Source organism: Moschus berezovskii, chromosome 11, assembly GCF_049115385.1.
Source record: "Moschus berezovskii isolate FMDL1 chromosome 11, NW_MosBer_1.0, whole genome shotgun sequence".
Taxonomy (NCBI): Eukaryota; Metazoa; Chordata; class Mammalia; order Artiodactyla; family Moschidae; genus Moschus; species Moschus berezovskii.
In genome coordinates this window covers 38312770-38334552 of record NC_142470.1, presented here as the reverse complement: position 1 = coordinate 38334552, position 21783 = coordinate 38312770, and the positions used below count along the sequence as shown (strand labels likewise).

The 21783-nt window shown below is 46.3% G+C and overlaps 1 protein-coding gene across 1 annotated transcript in view; it reads left to right on the top strand.

The window, feature by feature from the left end:
- Window positions 1-5543: 5543 nt before the first annotated feature.
- CAPN14 (calpain 14) overlaps window positions 5544-21783 on the top strand; it is a 39084-nt gene continuing 22844 nt past the window's right edge. The window contains exons 1-8 of the mRNA XM_055400811.2: window positions 5544-5659; window positions 14620-14891; window positions 16092-16161; window positions 17024-17142; window positions 17257-17393; window positions 17804-17978; window positions 18552-18617; window positions 20516-20601. Coding sequence (XP_055256786.2) covers window positions 14667-14891; window positions 16092-16161; window positions 17024-17142; window positions 17257-17393; window positions 17804-17978; window positions 18552-18617; window positions 20516-20601 — 878 coding nt within the window. The 5' untranslated portion in view covers window positions 5544-5659; window positions 14620-14666. The remainder of the gene's footprint in view (window positions 5660-14619; window positions 14892-16091; window positions 16162-17023; window positions 17143-17256; window positions 17394-17803; window positions 17979-18551; window positions 18618-20515; window positions 20602-21783) is intronic.

The following is a 21783-nucleotide window of genomic DNA, read 5'->3' as shown; positions in this document are numbered from 1 at the left end:
TCAGGAACAAAATAAAGGTCGAGAAGTAGAATGGTAATATGTTCTGTAGTTGTGTATCAATTTGGACAAGTTTAATAATTTCTAACACAATTAAGCCGAGAAGGCAATGGCAACCCAGACCAGTACCCTTGCCTGGAAAATCCCATGGATGGAGGGGCCGGGTAGGCTGCAGTCCATGGGGTCCCGAAGAGTCAGACACGACTGAGCGACTTCACTTTCACTTTTCACTTTCACGCATTGGAGAAGGAAATGGCAACCCACTCCTGTGTTCTTGCCTGGAGAATCCCAGGGACGGGGGAGCCTGGTGGGCTGCCATCTATGGGGTCGCACAGAGTCGGACACGACTGAAGTGACTTAGCAGCAGCAACACAATTAAGAAGAGAAGCAGAAAACAAGAAATGTACCCTGTGAGGCACTGAAAGAAAAGAGTCTAGACAACATTTTTATTTGTCAGGGAACCAGACTAGAAGCTAGAAAAAGAAATGAAGAAACAAATCATAAAGTAGACTTTTTTGTTTGATTATTTTCTCTCTTTGATCAGTCTTTGTTTGGAAGAATAATTCATAACTTCATAATTATATGATCTGAGGGGGATACCAGGAAGGCCCATCATGTGAAGAAGTTCTCCCCTAGGCTTATTGTTAATAGAAGAAGTTCTAGGTTTCAAGGCCTATGTTTTGTCATTGAATCATTGGCATTTGACAATTTAACTGTCATCAATCATGCCTATTTTTTCATGAGTTAGGTTATCAAATTCTTTCCAAAGGTCCTGGGGGAAAGCATGTTAAAAAAAAAAAAGGTCAGCATGCTAGATTCATGGATGTTTTGTGAACTTGCTAGAGAAATGCCAAAATGCACTTCCTGTCTAACTGAAATGCTATGTACCATATGTGATATATATGTCATAAATACATGTGTCCCAGGCATTGCCCAGTATGATCCCACATGCTACACAGACCTGCTCCCCTGGACCAATATTAGGTCAGAGAAGGTAAGGAAGAGAAGACAGTAACCCTAATGGAGGGTGATGGAGGGTTCTCTTGGTTCTGCTCCCATTTCACCTCCATCCATCCATCATTTAACGACCAATTCTGCCCCAAGACTGGGGGAATAACCAGGGCCTAACCTGGGTATCTTATGGGCTCTTGACATCTGGTTCAATAATTCTGCTCTTTTCTTATTTGGTTTTCTGATAAGCAATTACCTTACATTCTAAACCATGACTTCCCTATAGCTCAAATGCTAAAGAATCTGCCTGCAGTGTAGGAGACCAGGGTGGGATCCCTGGGTCAGGAAGATCCTTTGGAGAAGGGAATGGCAATCCACTCCAGTAAACTTGCCTGGAGAATCCCATGGACAGAGAAGACAGCTGGACACGACTGAGCGACTGAACTGAACTGAACTGAATCTGGGTATTTTATGGGCTCTTGACATCTGGTTCAATAATTCTGCTCTTTTCTTATTTGGTTTTCTTATAAGCAATTGCCTTACATCCTAAACCATGACTTCCCTATAGCTCAAATGCTAAAGAATCTGCCTGCAGTGTAGGAGACCAGGGTGGGATCCCTGGGTCGGGAAGATCCTCTGGAGAAGGGAATGGCAATCCACTCCAGTAAACTTGCCTGGAGAATCCCATGGACAGAGAAGCCTGGCAGCTATAGTCCTTGGGGTCGCAAAGAGTTGGACATGACTCAGCAACTAACACACACACTAAACCCTCGGCCCTAAGAGACAGAGGTCAGCCATACATACATCCGTTACTTTTCTAGGAATCCAGTTGTGCCCTGCGGTCAGGTTGCCATGCTGTTTTTGACCCTCTGCAATGCTGCCTGCCTAGAGCTGGATCTCAGTGTACTTCTGCATCTTTTACCCTCACCCATTCCAGATCATTCTGCCCTGATGCCTGCCCTGCCTCCCTGATCTGAATGACTCCTGGGGCCTCCCCAAGCCCTTCCCAGATACAGCACGCCTTGACAATTCAAGTTCACTCGGGTTATGGGTTAGAAATCAATGTCCTTCAAATTCTAACTAAGTCTCTGACAACTTAGGGAAACACCCTCCTGCTGAAAAAATACCTTGTCTGTTTTTATTTCCAAACTTCCCAGTGAGTTTCTTAAAGAATATTTTCCTATGACATTATAAATATATTTTCAGTGTGAAGAAATTATTAACTTAGGTCATAGAATTTACTTTGGAACCTTGGAGATGACTTTTAATTTATGAGCTAGCCCACAAAGCCTCTTTTTATTATCTTGGTTTTTGGAAAAATTTCTAATACGTAAAAGTTATATATGGAACCACCAATTTTTCCTTTTCCTTTCTTCCACTCACAAGTCAAATCCCTTCTTTTTTCTTTGTTGGATCCTAGTTTTAAAGATCTACAACCAACTGAATAATGATCAAGCAGGAAGAAACACTGGAGAACTTGTCAATTTATTTTATGAAGCTTTGGTGTTGCCATAAACATCAGGACTTTAAATCCCTATCTATAGTGCTGCCAGAAGTAACACTTGGTATAACAGTTCCTGATTTTCTTGTTTTACTCTTACAACCACAAAAAAGGAATCAGTGCAGAGAATGGTTAGATTGCTGTGAATAGGTTCATCAGTAGCATTTTTCTTGAGTCCATATATATGCATTAATATATGATATTTGTTTTTCTCTTTCTGACTTACTTCACTCTGTTGGTGATGGACAGGGAGGCCTGGCGTGCTGTGATTCATGGGGTTGCGGAGAGTCAGACACGACTGAGCGACTGAACTGAACTGAACAGAGGAAAGGGGCTTCTGTATATGGGGTCACACACAGTCGGACACGACTGAAGTACTTAGCAGCAGCAGCAGCAGCAGCAACAGGGTCTACGTTCATCTACCTCACTAGAACTAACTCAAATTCATTCCTTTTTATGACTGAGTAATAGTCCATTGTAAATACTTATCATAACTTCTTAATCTGTTTATCTGTCAATTGTCATCTAGGTTGCTTCCATGTCCTGGCTATTGTAAATAGTGATGCCTTGAACATTAGGGCACATGTGTGTTTTAGAATTATGGTTTTCTCAGGGTACATGCCCAGTAATGGAACTACTGGATCATATGGTAGTTTTCCGTCCGTTCTGTTCCGTCGCTCAGTCGTGTCCGACTCTATGCGACCCCGTGGACTGTAGCCTACCAGGCTTCTCCGTCCATGGGATTCTCCAGGCAAGAATACTGGAGTGGGTTACCGTTTCCTTCTCCAGGGGATCTTCCCGACGCAGGGATCGAACCCGGGTCTCCCGCATTGGGGGCACACGCTTTAACCTCTGAGCCACCAGGGAAAGGAATCTGTCTCTATACTGTTCTCCATAGTGGCTGTACAATTTACATTCCCACCAACAGTGCAAGAGTGTTCCCTTTTCTCCATACCCTCTCCAGAATTTATTGTTTGTAGATTTTTTGATAGTGGCCATTTTGATCAGTGTGAGGTAATTGTAATTTTGTAATTTGATTGTAATTTTGATTTACATTTCTCTAATAATGAACTCTGTATATTTTATAAAACATGTTTGAATTCATGCCTTGATGGGAACCTTAAATTAGTGACGAACTGATTTTTCAGAAAAGAAAACTGAACTTTCCTTAGCTATACCAGCAGAATTTTACTCCCTAGTCTTTTGACTCCCCCAAACCATTGCTCCCGTTAACCCCACACCACTTTCAGACCAAGTATCATGAGGAGGGGATGGCTCTGTAAACATGAGGTCTGGCCAAAGTTTCGAAGCTTTGGATTTGACTCAGGAGTAATGGAGACACACTTTCTTGATCAACATGATGAAAAGTTATGACATCCCTGGGACTTTGTCACCTCTATGCTGTTTACTAGTTATAGTGGGCCTCAGTTTCCCCTTTGTAAAAAGGGTATGGTAAAAAGTTGTGAAGATTCAGAGATTCTGCATGTAATGTGCCTAGCATTGTATCTGGGATGTCAGATGTGCCAGTAAATGTAGGTTATTGTTTTAATGTGCTCAGGCTGCCATACTAATATACTGTAGACTTGGTAATTTAAACAACAGAAATATGTTTTCTTGTGGTTCTGGAAGATAGAGATCCCAGATGAAGTCTGGCAGGGTCAGCTTCTGATGAGAATGCTCTTCTTGGCTCATAGGTGGCTGCCTTCTCAGTGCATCCTCAGGCGGCCTCTCCTAAGGGCACAAAGAGAGAGAGCATGTGAGTGAGTGTGGGCCCTCTCGTGTCTCTTCTTATAGGGACACTAATGGTATCAAATTAGGGCCACATCACTACAGACTCATTTCTTCCCTTATTCCAAATACTCCAGTATTCTACCTTGGAGAATCCCATGGACAGGGGAGCCTGTAGGGCTACAGTCCATAGGATTGCAGAGTCAGACATAACTGAAGTGACTTCACATGCATGCATGTGGGGTTATAAGGTTTCCATATATGAATTTTGAGGAAGATACAAATATCGAGCCCATAACAGCTAATATTATCAGTATTCTTTTCTTTATCGGTATTACTGAAATGGGGCTTCCCTGATATCTCAGCGGTAAAGAACCCACTTGCCAACGCAGAAGATATGAGTTCAATCCCTGAATCAGGAAGATTGCAACCCACTCCAGTATTCATGCCTGGGAAATCCCATGGACAGAAGGAACTTGGCAGGCTCTAGTCCATGGGGTCATGAAAGAATTGCACACAACTGAGTGGCTAAAAATAACAACAAACATTACTCTAGTGAGTGCGGTGGTAGTTGGACAGAAGGAGCAAGGTGTGAGAGATTAGAGTCAGGGCAAAAGGCCATTGCAGAGAAGCAGGTGGGAAGGGAGAGGAGGAAGGAGTTCTAGGGGAAAGGGGCTCTTTAATTCCATGGACATGTATTGAGCACCCACTGGGTGCCAGCCATTGCTCTGGGGCCTTAGGGATCCAAGATGTGCAAGCATGGGGTCAGACAAGCTAGAACTGGCTTAAACACTATGATGAAAATCTGTGCAAGTTATGGTGGGAACCCAGGAGATGTCTTCATAAAAGAGTGACAGGAAGTGTTTGGAGGAATAGCAAGTATGAAACGGAAGGAAACAATCAACAGGGGTCACCATTTCTAGCTTTGAGTAGTCAAAACCATGAAGATCAAATTGGCAGGCTGGTGGGACTTGGGAGTAGATTTGGGAAGGGAAGGGGGCTCTTTCAATAGCAAAAAGGAGTCACAACATTTCTCCTCAGCAGGAAATATCCCTGGTTGCGGCATCAAACCCTGAAGACCAGAAAAGAAAATAAGAATTGTGTTATTTCCTGCAATGAAATAATGCTCTAAGTCATATCGTCACATACCCTCCCGAGACTGGAAGTGAGAAGATGACTAACCCTTCTCAAGGCATTACTGGAACATGTTCTGTTCCTCTGTTAGCTCAAGAAAATGATTGGATTTGTGTGATAACATCACAAAGCCCTGGGCATTCCCCGCCCTTTCAGAGAAGTTGGCGGGGAGGGGGAAGGAGCAGGGTGGGGAGGAGCCAAGGCTCCAGGAGGCGGGAACTCAGACTCAGCCCAAGACCTGTGCCTAGAAAGGACCTTACATAAGGAACTATCTCTGGCAGCTGGGTTCTATCTGCATTGGGATTAGAGCCTGTCCAGTTGCTCAAAGAAACAAAATCTCCTGTGCAGGTAAATTTCTGTGGCTTCAAGGTGGGTCCAATTTAGCCTAGAGCCCCTCGGGTTCTCTGTGAGGTCTGGGTTCAGAAAAGGAGACGTAGTGGCTTTTCCTGATATGAACTTTGCAGGTCAGAGTGTCTCTATAGGCAGAGCCCTGGCATCTGGAGATCTGAATTGTGTTCTCAGCTTTGTGTCTGCTCACCCGTGTAACCAAGAACAGTAGACTTCAGCCCTTTGGGCTCTGTCTCCTCATTCAGATCAGGGGGTCTTTGGACCTGGATGATTCCTGGGGTCCCTCCAGCTCTGATTTCCATCCATGGTAATTTGGTAGAGTTAGCAATGCTGGGAGTTGCTGTCATTTCCCAGGGCTCAGGCCCTTCCAGGGATCTTCTGAGCCTGCTCGATTTGAGGATGGGGCCGGAAAGGGCCTGGGGCCTTGTGGGGTCTGGTGTTCCGGGAGGCAGGATGCTCTCTGGGTGCTAATAGGAAGCGAGGTTGGCTTGATATCCTCTGTGAAATCAGATGAGAAGAAACACTGATGATGATGCTCAGCTTCTGCAAGAGTGAAATGGTCCCTCATGTGATAGGTATCAGTGTGGTGCTAAAGGGTGGCCTTGGCTTAGACGAGAAATCTAGAAATCACAATGCTGAAGCATTTTGCTGGCTTCTAGGCATCGGAGGCTGGCGATGGCTGTGGAGGGAGGTGGTTAGCTCTCAGCTCATCGTGTAAGTCTGTCCTGTGAAGGCAGAGGGAGATACTGCTTGCGTGAGTGAGACAGACTGGATACTGGTTAAACATTTTTGTTCCAGACATGCCAGGTCCAGTCTATAGGAGCTCGGGGCTAGAACTGTGATTCTAACTTTGAGCTAGTGAAGTGGACCTAAGTGTCTCAGTCTGGGGTGATCTTCTGGACCTGGCAGGGTGGGAGGGTATCTCTAACTTTGGAGAGTGAGGATTCTTGGGTGGGCTGGGTACTGACCATTACACAGGGTGAGCTTCACAGGGAAGAGAAGACAGCCCTCTCACTGGGCCTGTGACGTAGTTGAGGGCAGAAATTCTGATTTATCCTGCACCCCTGCCATTGAGGGCCCATGGAGAGGAGTCTAATAAAGACTTGGTTAACAAGTTGAATCTATCGCTTTTTAATTTCCACTGTAAATCTCTCTACTGACCATTGCAACAATCAGTAGGAAGGAATAGAATTGATATAACTATTAACTGCACAACTGTTTTGGGGACAAACCTCTCCACCTCGAGGGTAACCACTAAGCTGATCTCTAACGCATAGACTGGTTTCACCTTTTTGGGAAGTTATGTAAATGGAATCATAGAGTTTCCGTGTCTGGATGTTTTCACTCTGTACTGAGTTTGTAAATTTCATCTGTAGGGTTGGGTGTAGTTCATGGCTGTTCACTCTCATTCCCCAGTATTATTTATCCATGTTCATGGCCTTGTGGGGAGTTCTCAGTTCAGGGCTATCTTGAATATTGCTGTTATGAATTTCCTTGTACATGTTTTGTGGTATACAAGTCCAAGCATTTATATTAGATAATACCCAGGGATTACTGTATCAGAGGATGTATATATGTTTGCCTTTAGTACTGACTGCCAGATAGTTTTCCCAAAAAGATTTTTTCCCAAATGATTGTTATTTTAAATTTATTTTTATTTGTTTGTTTTTGGCTACACTGTGTAGCATGTGGGATCTTAGTTCCCTAACCAGGGATTAAACCCGTGCCCCCTGCAATGGCAGTGCAGATTCTTAACCACTGGACAGCCAGGGGAGTCCCCCTAAAGATGTTTTTGATTGACTTCCTTTTTCCAAAGTGTTGCCGGTGTCTAACTGCATAGCGTGGTTTTCTGGAGTAGTGCTAATCATAGCCTGAGATGGGAGGCCATCCATTTCTCGAGTCCAGGACCAAGGATTTTTGGGGCAGGAAGTGCTGTTACTCAGCATCATCCTCCCCTCCCAGGTCATAACAGATTCGGGGTTGTTCTTTCATGGCTGCTCCTTTTACAACAGTCTCCTTCTCATACAGTCACCCAAGCTCAGAGGTCCTGAGAATACCTTTCCTGAGGTGTAAAAAATCTGTGCATCTGTCAGGTAACTCAGCTGTAAGGAGAAGCAAAAATGTGCTGGAGGGCCAGAGAAGGCTTTTGTGGTTGAGGGGAAATGAACTGAGCTTTGAAGAATGGATGCAATTTGAACCAGAGAGGGCAAGACACATCTTGTGTTTGTGTGCGGCTGAAAGGTGTGTTGGGATAGAGCAGAGGGTGTGTGCTGTGGGTTGTTTACCCAGAAAGAGGCCCAAACCCCGAGAGCCTGACCATGTGGGTTTGAGGCCACCCTCTGTATGGGGGAGGGGAAGGAAATCTATTTTTATTTAGTCAAATAATGCAGTTCAAAGCCTGTGATTCTCTTCAGATGCAAATACTTCTGAAAACAAAAAAGAACTCATTTACATCTGTTTTAAAACTCCTTCCTATTGAGATGTGTTTTGAAATGTCCAGAAGGAAGAAAGATCAAAAAGGTTGATTCTTCAAAAGTGTGGGAGATGGTGGAGAAATCAGAGTAGGGAATGGCTCTAAGACCAGGGTGCTGCTGTCTCCTAGGGTGGGAACTCTAAGAGCAGAAGCAGGCAAGAGGGCAAGAGCGTGACCTCTCTGAGGTTCCAGTCCGAGAGCCTGTAAGAAAGTAAAAAAAATAGATGTGCGAAAAAGATGCCTCAGGGCTTACCCTAGTGAGTCTGGGCAGCTAGAGCCACTGGAACTGCTGCTCAGGAGCACTGAAAGGCAGGACACCAAGTTCCTTCTAGCCTGATGTTCAGTTCAGCTGCAAAGAGTGACTGATATCAGGGTCTGCCTTCTGCAGGGGCCAAGTGAAGGCTCTTAAGCCCGTGGAAAGTTACTTGGCAACTTAGGGTGTACACTCCCATTCTGGGGGTGTCTGCACTTCTACAAAGATCTGTGGCAGTGTAGTGTCTCATGGATTCAGATGGAAGATGAGGCAGCTGAGAGTGGGGAGGGAACTCCATCAGTCAAGTTCTTATATCTTCACATAGGCATGTAATCACCCCAGCATTACCAGTGAAGGTGGGGAGCTTCCTGCCTTTTCTCCCCACCAACCCCAAACCCAGCGTCCTCTCCAGGTGCCTGGTTGCTATGGAGACTCCTTTGCTTTTCGAAGCTGCCCTTGATTTTACTTTGTGCCTCAGGGCACTTTGCTTTAGATCCCACATACCACCCCCTACAGCCAACCTGGATGAGAAGGGGTGCTGTTAGGGAGGCCACTGAAACCAAATCTCAGCCTAAACCAGTCCCAGGGATGTGATCAGAAAAACAGAAGAGCAGTCACACGGTTGATATCTCACAAAAAGTTTTCCCGTCCTTTTCTCCTTCAGCTTCATACTAGGAGGGGTGGGGAGAGCAGATCTTATGATTCGTTACATTTTAAAAATGAAACATCGATTCATTCATTCAGGCAGCTGGTCAGCAAACACATATCAACCATTTCTTTATTCATGACTGGGCTCTGCAAATCCAGGAAACAAATCTTATTCTTGCCTTCAAAATAGTTCATAGTTGGACTGTGTTCCTTATTGTTTCCTGAAAGACAAAGTCTTGGGATTTTCTATTAAAAATGCAATCTAAATGCAGACAGATGTCTAAATGGTAAAAACTTTCAAGATCCTTTCCAACCATTAATTTTGTAAAATCATTTCCCCTTTCATGAACCAGTCATGATCTATACATAGAGATATGGGTTTTCCTATTCGTCATCAGTACCCACAGAGCCACCTGAAATCTGCTCAGGAATGCCTGATGTCATCACCTGTAAAAAATGTATTAGACACCCGACTTTAGCAGAGAGAAATGGCAAGCCATATCTCTAAGTCTTTTTGAGGCACAAATGTAACTCAAAATGTTAAGAGTCTGTTAAAAAAACAACAACAATGAATCAATTAGAGATAAAATTCTGTTGCATTAAGATAAATTCTCAGTGATGAATTCAATTAACCACATTTTATTCTGTGAATTCCTCCTTGGAGTTTACCCCTGTGCCTAGCGCATGTAGAAACATCCATCTGGGTTAGATAGTGCTTTAAGGCAGACTTCTCTGTAAAGGGCTGTGGTGGTTTAGTCACTAAGTCGTGTCCGACTCTTGTGACCCCATGGACTGTAGCCTGGCAGGCTCCTCTGTCCATGGAATTCTCCAGGCAAGAATACTGGAGTGGGTTGCCATTTCCTTCTCCAGGGGCTCTTCCTGACTTAGGAATCAAACCAGGTCTCCTGCATTGCAGGCAGATTATTTTCCGATTGAGCTACAAGGGAAAGGGCTAGGCCTTAAATATTTTTACTTGCGGGTCATATGATCTCTGTTTCAACTATTCAACAGTGCTGTTGTATGTTGCAAAAGCAGCCATGAATACATAAATGGGTAAGCATGGCTGTGTTTCAGTAAAGCTTTGTTTACAAAAACCAATGGTGGGCCAGATTTGACCCATGGATCACAGGATGCCATCCCCTGCTTTAGAGTTTTTTCAAGTCACTTCACATCGTTGTCTCTTTGAGTCCTGAGAGTGGGCACAGGGTATGTCATCTCCATTTTACAGGTAAGCCAGACAGCTGGGAGATGGTAAAGTGTTTGCCCGTGGCCGCACGGTAAGAGGTAGCAAACCCAACCACCTCTGGGTTTTCTAATTCCAAATCTGGCACACCATGAACACTGTACAATGCCCGTTACACAAAAGAAAGATAACTTTGCCCAAGATAAATCAGGCAGGGCTGATTCTTAGTCTTGTTCTTTTTTTCCAACTGTCAAGAGAATGGAATTGATCATTTTTTCAATCCGATGTTTTTTATCATGTAGACAGAGCCATTGCACAAGGAGCCTAGGTTTCTATTCCAGTTTTACTCAGATAACTCAGTGGGCTGTGGCGAGATGCCAGAACTCTCTGGGAATCAGTCATCCCATAGGAGGATTCTGCAGGTCCACAGTACCTGTGAGCAGGGATGTACTTATTTCATTTCCTTTTCAGAGCCCTGACTCTACCCTTACTGGTGGGTCAACAACTACATGTATGTACGTGACATGGCGCTGTGCCTACACACAGTAGGTCCTCAGTAAACATCTGAATGAACATCAGGGCAGGGACCCAAGGCATGGAAGAGACCAGTCTCCCCTGGTGCTGCTGCTCCAGTTATTGTTCTAAGGCCTCTTTGGGATCGTGGGCACCAGGAATCTCCCTCCCCATCATAAAGCTCTCTCTTACCCCCAACATCTGCAGAGAAGGCAGGTATAGCCAATAAGGCAAGGTGGAGATTGAGGTTCTGACTGATTTGCTGAGTTCAAATGGATCCTGACCTGGAGAATGTGATGGAGAGGTCCAGCTCCCTCTGGGGAGCCAAGGAAGCGCTCAGGCCAGACAGTATGTCTTTAGGCTTCGCTGGCTAATATCTGTGCCCTGGTTAGCAAGCCTCTGTTCATTTGCATGATCTTGTTTTACTGGGCTGCTCCAACACTGCTCACTCACAATGGTCGAAGTGCATTTCCAAATATGACCGAGACCCATTTGGCCCTTTGTGGAGAGCTGTGGCAATCTGGGAATAAGCCAGTTTCTTGAACAGCTTGTTATACGTGGAAGACACACAAGAATTTCCAACAAGCCACATGTAGGTCTAGACTCTCCTGAAGGTGACTTAGGAATACTTCTTTAAAGATATAAATGTATGTTGCCTCATCCCAAAATTTAGAGCAGGAGTACCCTGTGAAGGGCATTGTTGTTCTCTGAGCCCCACAAGACACCGAGGCTTGCGTTGAGATGCAATGTTTTCAGGCCCAGAGAGGAAACTGAGTGTGAGTCAGCACTTGGTGAGGAGGTCATGACCCTGGGCTAGGTGCTGAAGCCAAGGGACCCACTACCATTTGTCATGTCACAAGCAGTGAAGGATGGCTGTTCGTGCGTGAAGGACAAAAAAGTAAGACCTTGCCTTTAGGTGCCTGATGTTTACAAATGTAAATGGTGGCAGAAACTTGTTGGGAAGGAGGTGGGCTGTGGAAGCTTTGCCTGATAGTCCATACCAGGAAGGAAAAAGCACGGGGAAACACAAGCCCAGACTAATTGCTTTTGGGTCCCTCTCACCCAGGTTCAGGAGAGGATTGCGTCTTCCCCCAGGAGGTGTGCCAGCAACTGTGACAAATAAGAATTTTCAGGAATCAGAGTGTCCTAACCTCAGAGAGAGGTGAGGGTGTGAGGCTAACAGAATTGCACCAGCATTAACCCCTTGGGGGATAAAAGACTGGTATCAGGCAGGAGAGGTTTCAGTGCCTGAACCACTCAGTGCAGAGCCCACAGTGGGGTCCAAGGACAAGGCCATTCTGCAAACAGGTCACCATTAATGCATGATGATCTAAGTGTAAAACAAAGGTCAGTGTTTAGAAACTTTCATAGCAATTGACCAAAAAAAAATATTTCTGTTGAATCTGAATTTTCTTTTTAAAAGGAGGGCTTGCATTTTGTATTATCCTTTAAAATTTTCTGTTTCTATTAATTTATTTTAATTAGATTTCTGTGACAAATTGGAAATAAAAGAATACAGGTCTTTCATGAATGATAATTTGAGAAGCACCAAGTAGAGGGCAGTAGGGATTCCTCTACAGTAGGGGGCAGAAGGTAATCAGGATGAGGGAAGCTCAGTGAAGGCTGGACATTCAAAGAAGGCTTCCTGGAGGAGGGATCAAGTTGGATTTTGGAGGATGGGTAAGATCTTGACAAATGAAGAGGGCCCTCAGTTCACTTCTGTAGCTGTGAGGGAATACTCAGACTTCATTTGACTGTGTGTAGGTGGCTTTTAGTGCAAATACATTCTGTCCCAAGGGCTATACTTCACACAAATGTGAGTTCCTGGCATCGAGGCTTGAGCACTGTAATAGGAATCAGAGTCCTGGGTCCTGAGTTCTGGGTTGGGCTTTGATTCAATTTCCTCGTGCAACTGGAAAGGTCATTTAATCCCCCACTAGACTGTCGGAGCCATGAAGATGGGGACCATCTCTGGAGAATGGTTTCTGGCTCAAGCCTGGCAAATGACAAGTTTCCAACAAAATTTTTGTTGAGTGAATGGGTGAACAGGTTTCAGTTTTAACACCTGAAAAATGAGGCAGATAAGAAAAGGCTAAAGATTTTCAAACCATACAATGAGAAACTTTGCAAATATGCACTGGGGTCCAAGCTGCAAGCTCAAGTCTCCACCCTTGAGTTTCTGTGGGGTTTCTTTCATATGAAGAAAGAACCCCACAGATAAAGTAATTTTGGGAAATACTAGACAACATGTTTTTCCAGGCATATTATTCTGGTTTTGACATTTTTTTTTCTAAGTAGATAAGAATGCGAATATTAGGGGCCATAAAATCACTGACTTAACCAATCACAACTGCACAAAAATAGATGCAGGAGATCCAAGGATATGCTAGAATATTTAGATTGGTAGGGCCTATGGCTTGCAGAGCTCTTAATATGAAATTCATGGATTAGCTTCAAAGGAGGGACCCACTGACCCCCTAAAAAATACATGTAAAATTTAATATGCCATCGGGTACCTGTTGAGAATGCTATGGTTGAAGCATCTTATTCAACCAAATGCATGAAGCAGGCATATCTGGACGGTGGCTGACATAAAGAACCTTATAGAGTCTGGGTATTACCATGGCTTAAGTAAGCCAAAGTTTTATCCTTCTCATGTAAGAAGACATCTAGACGCAAACCACCCAAAGCTGGTGCCTTTGTTCAAAGCAGTCACTGAGATCCAGACTCCTGCTAGCGTGCAGCTGTTCACTAATGCTTTCAAGACAGCTGCTCCATCTCTAGGCATCACATCCACCTTCCAGAAAAGGGAGAGGGAGGAAGTAAAAAATAGCGACCATTGAGGCGTTTTCTAAAAATATTTTTTTATTTTTGGCTGCATCGGGTCTTAATCACATCATGTGGAATCTTTCATTGTGGTGCATGGGCTCCTCATTACCCATGGGCTCCAGAGAGCCTGGGCTCAGTAGTTGCAGTGTGTGGGCTCAGTTGTAGCATATGGGATCCTAGTTCCGGGACCAGGGATCAAACCCCGTATTGGAAGGCAGACTCTTAACCACTGGACCACCAGGGAAGTCCTGAGACTATCTTTTTTTATTAGTGAAGTTATAGCTTTTCCAAAAGCTCCATCCAATAGACGTCCACAGCCACTTTGTGAGCCAGGTGCTGTGGTGGCCATCTTGTCTGTCAAGAAGCCCAGGGAAATCAAGTTTTGCGGCTGGGCAGCCAAAACTGGAATTCTACCAATAAGAAGAAAGAGTGAAAGGCTAGGTTCAGGCAACTTGGCCTTTGCCACTTCACACGTGTGATTTTTTTTTCACATTGCCAAAAATGTTGTCAAGGAAGTAGTTTTGAAGAGAGTGAAAAGGGAGGAAAGCAAGAGACATGGTTTTTCAGGGAAGATGGAGGAGGACATGGGAGCAGGCAGAGGGCTGAGTGAGAGCTCTGACTCCCTGCGGGGCAGAGAAGGGGCAGCCACTGCCACCTCCAGGTGTAGCACCGGGCCCCAAGTCCATGAACGGAGTTGTCACTCCTGCTGCTCTCCTCCCCGTGCCCCCACTAAGCGGGAGTATCCCTGTGATGCTGGCACAGTCAGGGGCCCAGGACTCAGCCCTGAGACTGGGGAGACCCTCCTTTCCCACAGGACTCCCTGTGGGAGCCTGGACCTCCCACCAGGAACCCCAACACTTAAACAAACAGTGCTGCAGGTCCCCCACTATCTGGGATGAGCATAAACCAAGTGCTTCAGTCCTGTTCTCATAGCCTCCCCCGCACCCCCACCTCGCCTGCACCACCAGCACGTTCCCTCCATCTTCCTCTTCCTTCCGGGAGGCCTGGCAAAGCCTCAACAGAACGTGAGGACACTGGGCACCCTCTGTTCTCTGTTTCAGGCGCTGAAGACCGTCCAGAGGGCCCTGGGGTCTGTGTGGTCCCGGCCATGGCCGTGTGGTTTCCTGTCTGCAGAAACTGGAAGCTGGGGCGTGAGGAATCAATGGGCGATTTTTCGCAGCTCCCCAGACAGGACTACGAGGCCCAGAAGGAAAGGTGCCTGAGGGACGGCTGTCTCTTTGAGGACAAGAGCTTCCCGGCCGCCCTGAGCTCCATCGGCAGCGGGCCCCTGCTGCGGAAGCTGCCGAGCCGCCTGCGGTGGAGGCGGCCTCCGGTAAGGGGCCTCCGGACCCCATGCGCAGTGTGCACCCAGACCGTCTTCCCAGGGCTCCGGGCTTACTCACTGTCGTTGATCCCCATGTGAAGGTCTCTAGGGAAGTCCCCACATTCCCATTTTCCAGAGAAAATCCGAGGTGATCCTGAAAGGGGTCTAAGCACTCCCTTACCCCCTGCCCTGAAGTATAGGGAACAGCCACAGCCAGAAATATATCTCAGTGTACTGCTTGGCTCCATCTGACTGACCAATACCATCCATCAGAGAGGAAGTTTAATACTCCCCTCTCCAAATCTGGCTCATGAAACACCTAGGTGAAGAAGCTACTGATCACTTTACAAAAGTGTTCTCTTTGTGAAATGCATCAACAGTTCCTTTAAAAGGCAACTTCTTAATGTGTTGAAAGGCAACCCAGCTCCCCCAAACTTGGTCAACAAGTTGAAGATGGCTGGTGAACAGAACAAAGTCACTCCAGGCTACAAATCCTCCCCTTTTCTGTCCCATATCAGTCAACTGCATCAGAGCCTGCAACCCCAGACTTACCAAGTCCCTCTGTGTGTAAATTCCCCAGTAAACCTCCTACACTAGATGACAGCCAAGACTCTCCTTCTCCTAGAGAATCTAGGGCACTGCTGAGGTAGCGAGTCTGTTATGCACCTGACCTTGTGGTGTGGTGCCCAGTCTCCCGTTTGCTGGGAGACCTTGTGGCAGGGTGCCCGGGAAAAGACAGAGGGATTTAGGGTGTGCCGTGGAGCAGAGACCATCCCCCACTCTCCCCTTGACCCCACCCCTGCCTGCATCTCAGCATGGAAGCCAAAGAGACCCCTTAGACTGGGGGTTGGGGGTGGGAAGGAAGAGAAGCAGGGAGACTAATGGGAATGAGAAGATCTCTAGGAAAAATGAGAACAGCCTGGAAAGCAGATGCTTCCATTTGTCACAGGTACTCCAAGAAAAGGCATTTTAGGGACAAGTGCTACTTCTCACTATCTACCCAGGGTTCTCCAGCACTCTGACTTAACACAAGCAGCAAGAAGGAATGAGAAATACAGTGGGCAGAATCCCGAAGTAGCCCTAATTTCACATATGTACTGTATCTATGTGCCCAGAAGTCTAGTTCAGGGACATGGGAAACTATGGTCACTGTAGCTCCAGGGGTTTCTTTGTTCTCCATCAGAAGGATATTTCTGTCTGTTCCTGCAGGAGCTGCACAGCAACCCCCTTTTCTATTCTGCCAAGGCCAAACGGCTGGATCTGTGCCAGGGATTGGTAGGTAAGTCTGCACAGTCCTGAGACACACCTGGCACCTGCCAGCCCAGCCCAGCCAAGGCAGAGTTGGGTGGGGAGGAGGGGGTTCGAGAGATTCCAAGAGAGGAAATGGCCACCCTGAGCTCCATCTTGACATGCTGTCATTTTCTGGGAGAACGATCGCAGCTGGTCCTCTGAGGACGCGTGGGAACGCCACACCTTGCCTAACGATCCTCCTCCCTAACCGGTTTCCAGGTCTGGGTTTCATCTTGGGAAAATGGACTCACTCTACCGTAGTTGCTGTGGTGAGTCCTTCTTGGCATTACCAGTCACTAGATGCTTTCGGATCTGGACAGGCCTATCTTCAACCCAACTTCCTTTTTAGAGGAAGAGGAAAAACCCTTAGCCATGAGGGAAGGCACATGTGTAGTCATACCCATTTCACAGACAGAGAAATGGAGTTCAGGAGGGCTGAAGTTTTCTCAAAAGTGCATAAATCAGTTACAGAAGCAGGATTTAGAAAAGTTTGGTTGGGTTTGGGTCCCAGTTCCTGATGTCGGGGCATATGGGAAGCTTAAAAGCTAGTCTAGGAATATGGTTCGGTTCTTGGTGTCAAGTCTGATTTCCAGATAATGTTCCCTACCCCTTGCTCTTCTCACTCACCATCTTTCTCTCTGATACAGAATTCCCTTCTTTTAAACTAGGCCACAAGTCCAGAGAGGATAGCAACTGGGACCAGGCATTTCTTGCCTGCAGTTAGTCCTCAGGAGATTCACGTGGACACTGGTAGCTTGTGCAGGCCTGTACAGTACCTCCATGCACACACTTGCGGTCTTCGCATGTGTGTCCAGCAGATTCACGTGGATCCCGTGTGCTCTCTGGCTTAGGTGACTGCTGGTTCTTGGCGGCTTTGCAAGCTCTGAGTTTGCACCAGGACATCCTGAGTCGCGTTGTTCCCCTGAATCAGAGTTTCACGGAGCAGTATGCTGGGATCTTCCAATTCTGGGTGAGTGTCCTCTGGCTGCCCCAGCCTGGAGGAGGCCATAGGAAAGAGGGTTCTGGAAGAGTCATGTCTCTGCTCCCTGGGCTAACCATCCTCCGTGGCCTTTTCTCCTTCCAGTTCTGGCACTTTGGAAAGTGGGTTCCGGTTGTGGTGGATGACCGACTACCTGTGAATGAAGCTGGCCAGCTGGTCTTCGTCTCTTCCACCTACAAGAACTTGTTCTGGGGAGCTCTCCTGGAAAAGGCCTATGCTAAGTAAGACAACTGCACAAACCTTTCCCCTTTCCTTCCTGGCCCTTCCCTCCCCCTCTGTCTCTCTCTCATCAACATTGAGGGAGGGCAAGAGGAGGCAGGGGAAGCTTATCAAGTGGGATACTGAGGCATAGTTCAGCAAATATAGAAGTGACACATTCAGGGTCTCTTATGTAAGGGTCACCCCATCAGAACAACCTTTCTGGAGTCTTACCTTTCCCTGGTGGATGGACTTGTGTAGTAGGGATAGAAACTGAGTATGTATTTCTTTTATGCCCCTGGGATGGGAGGAAGGGATAGCAGACACATGCCCTGGGAATAACCAAGCAGGGGGTTTTTCAGACTTGTTTGGACTGTCCTGTGTACAGTAGAAACACCCTTCTTTCTCTCACATCTGTTCCTTTCCTGGGCAGGCTCTCTGGCTCCTATGAAGACTTACAGCGTGGACAGGTGTCTGAAGCCCTTGTGGACTTCACCGGAGGGGTGACAATGACCATCAACCTGGCAGAAGCCCCTGACAACCTCTGGGACGTCCTAACCCGAGCCACCTACAGTCGAACCCTGATTGGCTGCCAGACCCACTGCGGGGTGAGACTGGGCTGTGCCTCCTCCCTGGTCCCCTTCCCTTCACCCACCAGCTGTTGCTCTTGCCTCATTGTATGCCCCAGACTCCTTCAACTCCCGCACCCAGAGTCCTGATGTTCAAACTAAACGAGCAGAGCTGAGCCCCCGGGACAGGCAAGAACCCCGTAGAACACAGATGATGTGCAGAGAAGGGAGCTAACATTTCTTGAGTGTCAACTACATGCAAGGCAGTTTACCGGCTCTGCTAGCTATCACTGTCTGATTTCATAACAAACAAGAACCCGGAACTGGAGTAGGAAGTCCTCAGTTTAGCCCTGCCTGCACTATTGACCATCGTGTCACCTCACATGACTTAGCAGCTCTGAGTTGAGTTGCCCTCTGGAAAGCAGGGTGCTAATCACCGAAGAATGGCATCCTGACTTCTTCAAAGGCTCAGATGAGACTGTGGGTGCTGAAGAGCTTTGAAAACTGTAGGGAAAGACCACATAGGTCTCTCCCAACCCTTCCCATAAAGGTTCCCCCGACTTCCAGGTTAGCTGCACCCCACAGAGCACTGACAGTTCTCTGTCTCTGCAGAAGGAGCGGGTGCTGGAGAACGGGCTGGTGGACGGCCATGCCTATACACTCACAGGCATCAGGAAGGTGAGTGGAACCCGGCCCCTCTGACTCCCTTCTGTCCCGGGCTTCTTCCCAATGCCTTACCTCTTCTTGGTGAATGTTTCTATCTGTGCCCAGTCTAGGGGTCAATTCTCTGGTGGGCCTGCCGAAGCAGGTGGTGGGCTCCCCAGACCTCAGTGCCACTTTTCTCGGGTGAAATGGTGGGGTCAGGCTTTGCCACCTCCAAGTATCATCCCAGTCTCTCTTGCCATGGAGCAGCCCTGGCCAATCGGCTGTCTAGCCCTGATGGCTCAGTGGGTAAAAGAATCTGCCTGCAATGCAGAAGACACAGGAGCTGTAGGTTCGATCCCTGGGTTGGGAAGATCCCCTGGAGAAGGAAATGGCAACCCACTCCAGTACTCTTGTCTGGAAAATCCCATGGACAGAGGAGCCTCATGGGCTACAGTCCATGGGACTGCAAAGAGTCGGATATGAGTGAGTGACCAAGCATACACATAGCCCTCTTGTGTCTCATAACCATTTCTTGAGCTTTGCTTTGCCCTGGGCTGCTAAATGATAACTTTTCTATCTGGGGTTTCCCTTCAAATTCCTGCTTCTTTCCCACATGCTCCTTTTCAACAATCTTCCAGTTTCCTTCCATTGCTGTCTAACTTTTGAGCTTTATTAAACATTGAGAGGAAGATGAACCAGACAGGGACCCTATCTACAAAGAGCTTACCATCAATTATGGAGACAAATCATATTTGAAATCTATAGGGAAGCAAAGTAGAAGCTGAAAGAAGGAAGCAATGATGAATGTCTTCTGGGGTTTAGAGGTAGGAGAGAACATTTATCTGGTTGGGTTGGAGGGAAGTCAGAAAAGGCTTTATAGGGTAGGTGGCCTTGAGTTGGCCCTAAAAGATGGGTAGATTTGTGTCAGGGGAGAAGGGCCTTCCTAATGGAGAGAGCAGCAGGAGCAGAGCATGGAGATAAGGAATCAGCAGGTTGAATCTTAGAACTTCTGCTATTCTGTAGAGGATGTGACTTCCCCAAAGTCCTTCAATTCCCTTTAACTCTGGTTCAGATTTTTTCAACTCCATTTACACCTGACTTCTATCTCCTAGATCTCCATCAATCATATTTGGTTATGAACTTTTCATATTTAGATAACAAAATTTATACTTTAAAATATTTATTTTTATGATTTTATATTTATTTAACAAAATTCAGCACTTAGTGTGTGATACAGTCTTAACTGCTTTACCAGTGTTAACTCAATGCTCACAACAGTCCTATGAGTAGGTACATTAGTAAGAAATTGGGATATGTAAAGCAAGAGAAATGTATTTTTCACAGTGTTTTCTAAAGCCAGATGTCTGAAATCCAAGTGTACTTAGTACCATCTTCCCTCTGATGGCTTGGGGAGAATCCTTCTGTACCTCCTCCCACTCAGGGTGTCTCCAGCTTTCCCTAAATTCAAACGCATAGCTCCAGTCTTTGCCTCCATCTTCACATGCCCTTCTCCTCTGTCTTCCCCTTTCTCTTCTGTAAGGACATTTGTCATTGAATTTAGGACCCACACTAATCCAGGGTGATTTTGTCTCAAAACCCTTAACTTAATTATACCTGAAAAGGCCCTTTTTATAGATTAGATCACATTGACAGATTCTCAGTAGACAGATCTTTGATGTTCAACTCATGCAATAGATGTGACCATTAACTTCTTTTCACAGATCAGGAAACAGACACAGAGAAGTTAAGTAACTTGCCTTAGGTCTCACAGCGAGTAAAACAGCAGAGCCATTTTCTCCTCTGCCAGCTCCTAAGGCCTTTGGCAGTTCATGTCAAGGTCTCAGCTGCAGGCATCAATCTCACCCAGATATCTGCAGCCTTTGCTGCTGGCCCGCAGCCCAGCCACTTGAACTGGCTCTCATTTTGTGCAGGTGACCACCAGACATGGACCTGAGTACCTTGTCAGGCTCCGGAACCCCTGGGGGAAGATCGAGTGGAGAGGAGACTGGAGTGACAGGTGAGCGTCTGAGACAGGCTGGGAGGGGTGAGGATGGGGCAGGTGAAGCCTGCAAAGAAGTCTGTTGTTGGCACATGAATTTCAGTGCACGCTTTTGGTCTCAGGTTGAATCAGGAAAGCTTTTAGACTGTATGGTTCAATCCCTCATGTTTATAATCATTATTACTTTAAATTGAATAAAGTTGATTTACAGTGTTGTGTTAGTTTCAGGTGTATAGCAAAGTGATTTATACAGACACGCACACATACATATACAATGCTTAAATATACAGACCAATCTGCTTGTAAGGCAGGAGACCCAGGTTTGATCTCTGGGTGGAGAAGATCCCCTGAAGAAGGGCATGGCTACCCACTCCAGTGTTCTTGCCTGGAGAATCCCATGGACAAAGGAGCCTGGCGGGCTATAGTCCATAGGGTTGCAAAGAGTCAGACACAACTTAACGACTAACACTTTAACTTCATTCATTATAATAATTAAAGTTAATATTTATTGAGAGCTTGCCAGCATTGTTCTAAACTTTTTGAATTTTTATCATTTCATTGAGTCCTCCAAACAACACTATTATAAGGTAGGTGGTTTCATCCCCATTTACTTATGAAGAAATTGATGCTTCAGTTCAGTTCAGTCGCTCAGTTGTGTCTGACTGTTTGCGATCCCATGGACTGCAGCACGCCAGGCTTCCCTGTCCATCACCAACTCCTGGAGCTTGCTCAAACTCATGTCCATTGAGTCGGTGATGCCATCCAACCATCTCATCTTCTGTCGTCCCCTTCTCCTCCTGCCTTCAATCTTTCCCAGCATCAGGGTCTTTTCCAGTGAGTCAGTTCTTCACGTCAGGGGGCCAAAGTATTGGAGCTGCAGTTTCGGCATCAGTCCTTCCAGTGAATATTCAGGACTGTTTTCCTTCAGGATGCACTGGTTTGAGTAAGTGAATTCTTTGAGGTCTCACAGCATGACTCAAGCAACGTCTTTGGCATCTAGTCCAGTGCTCTTTCTAGTCAGTATACACTTAGACTTGTCGAGTCAGGGTCAGACGGATCAGGATTGGCCCCTACACTCTAATTACACTCAATGACCTCTGGCCATTCTGATTAGATGCCTACTTTTTGATTGTTTCTACCTATAATCAACCCTAAAGGTATGTGGGCTTCACAGGCTACAGGCTGGCATAGGGCACAGGC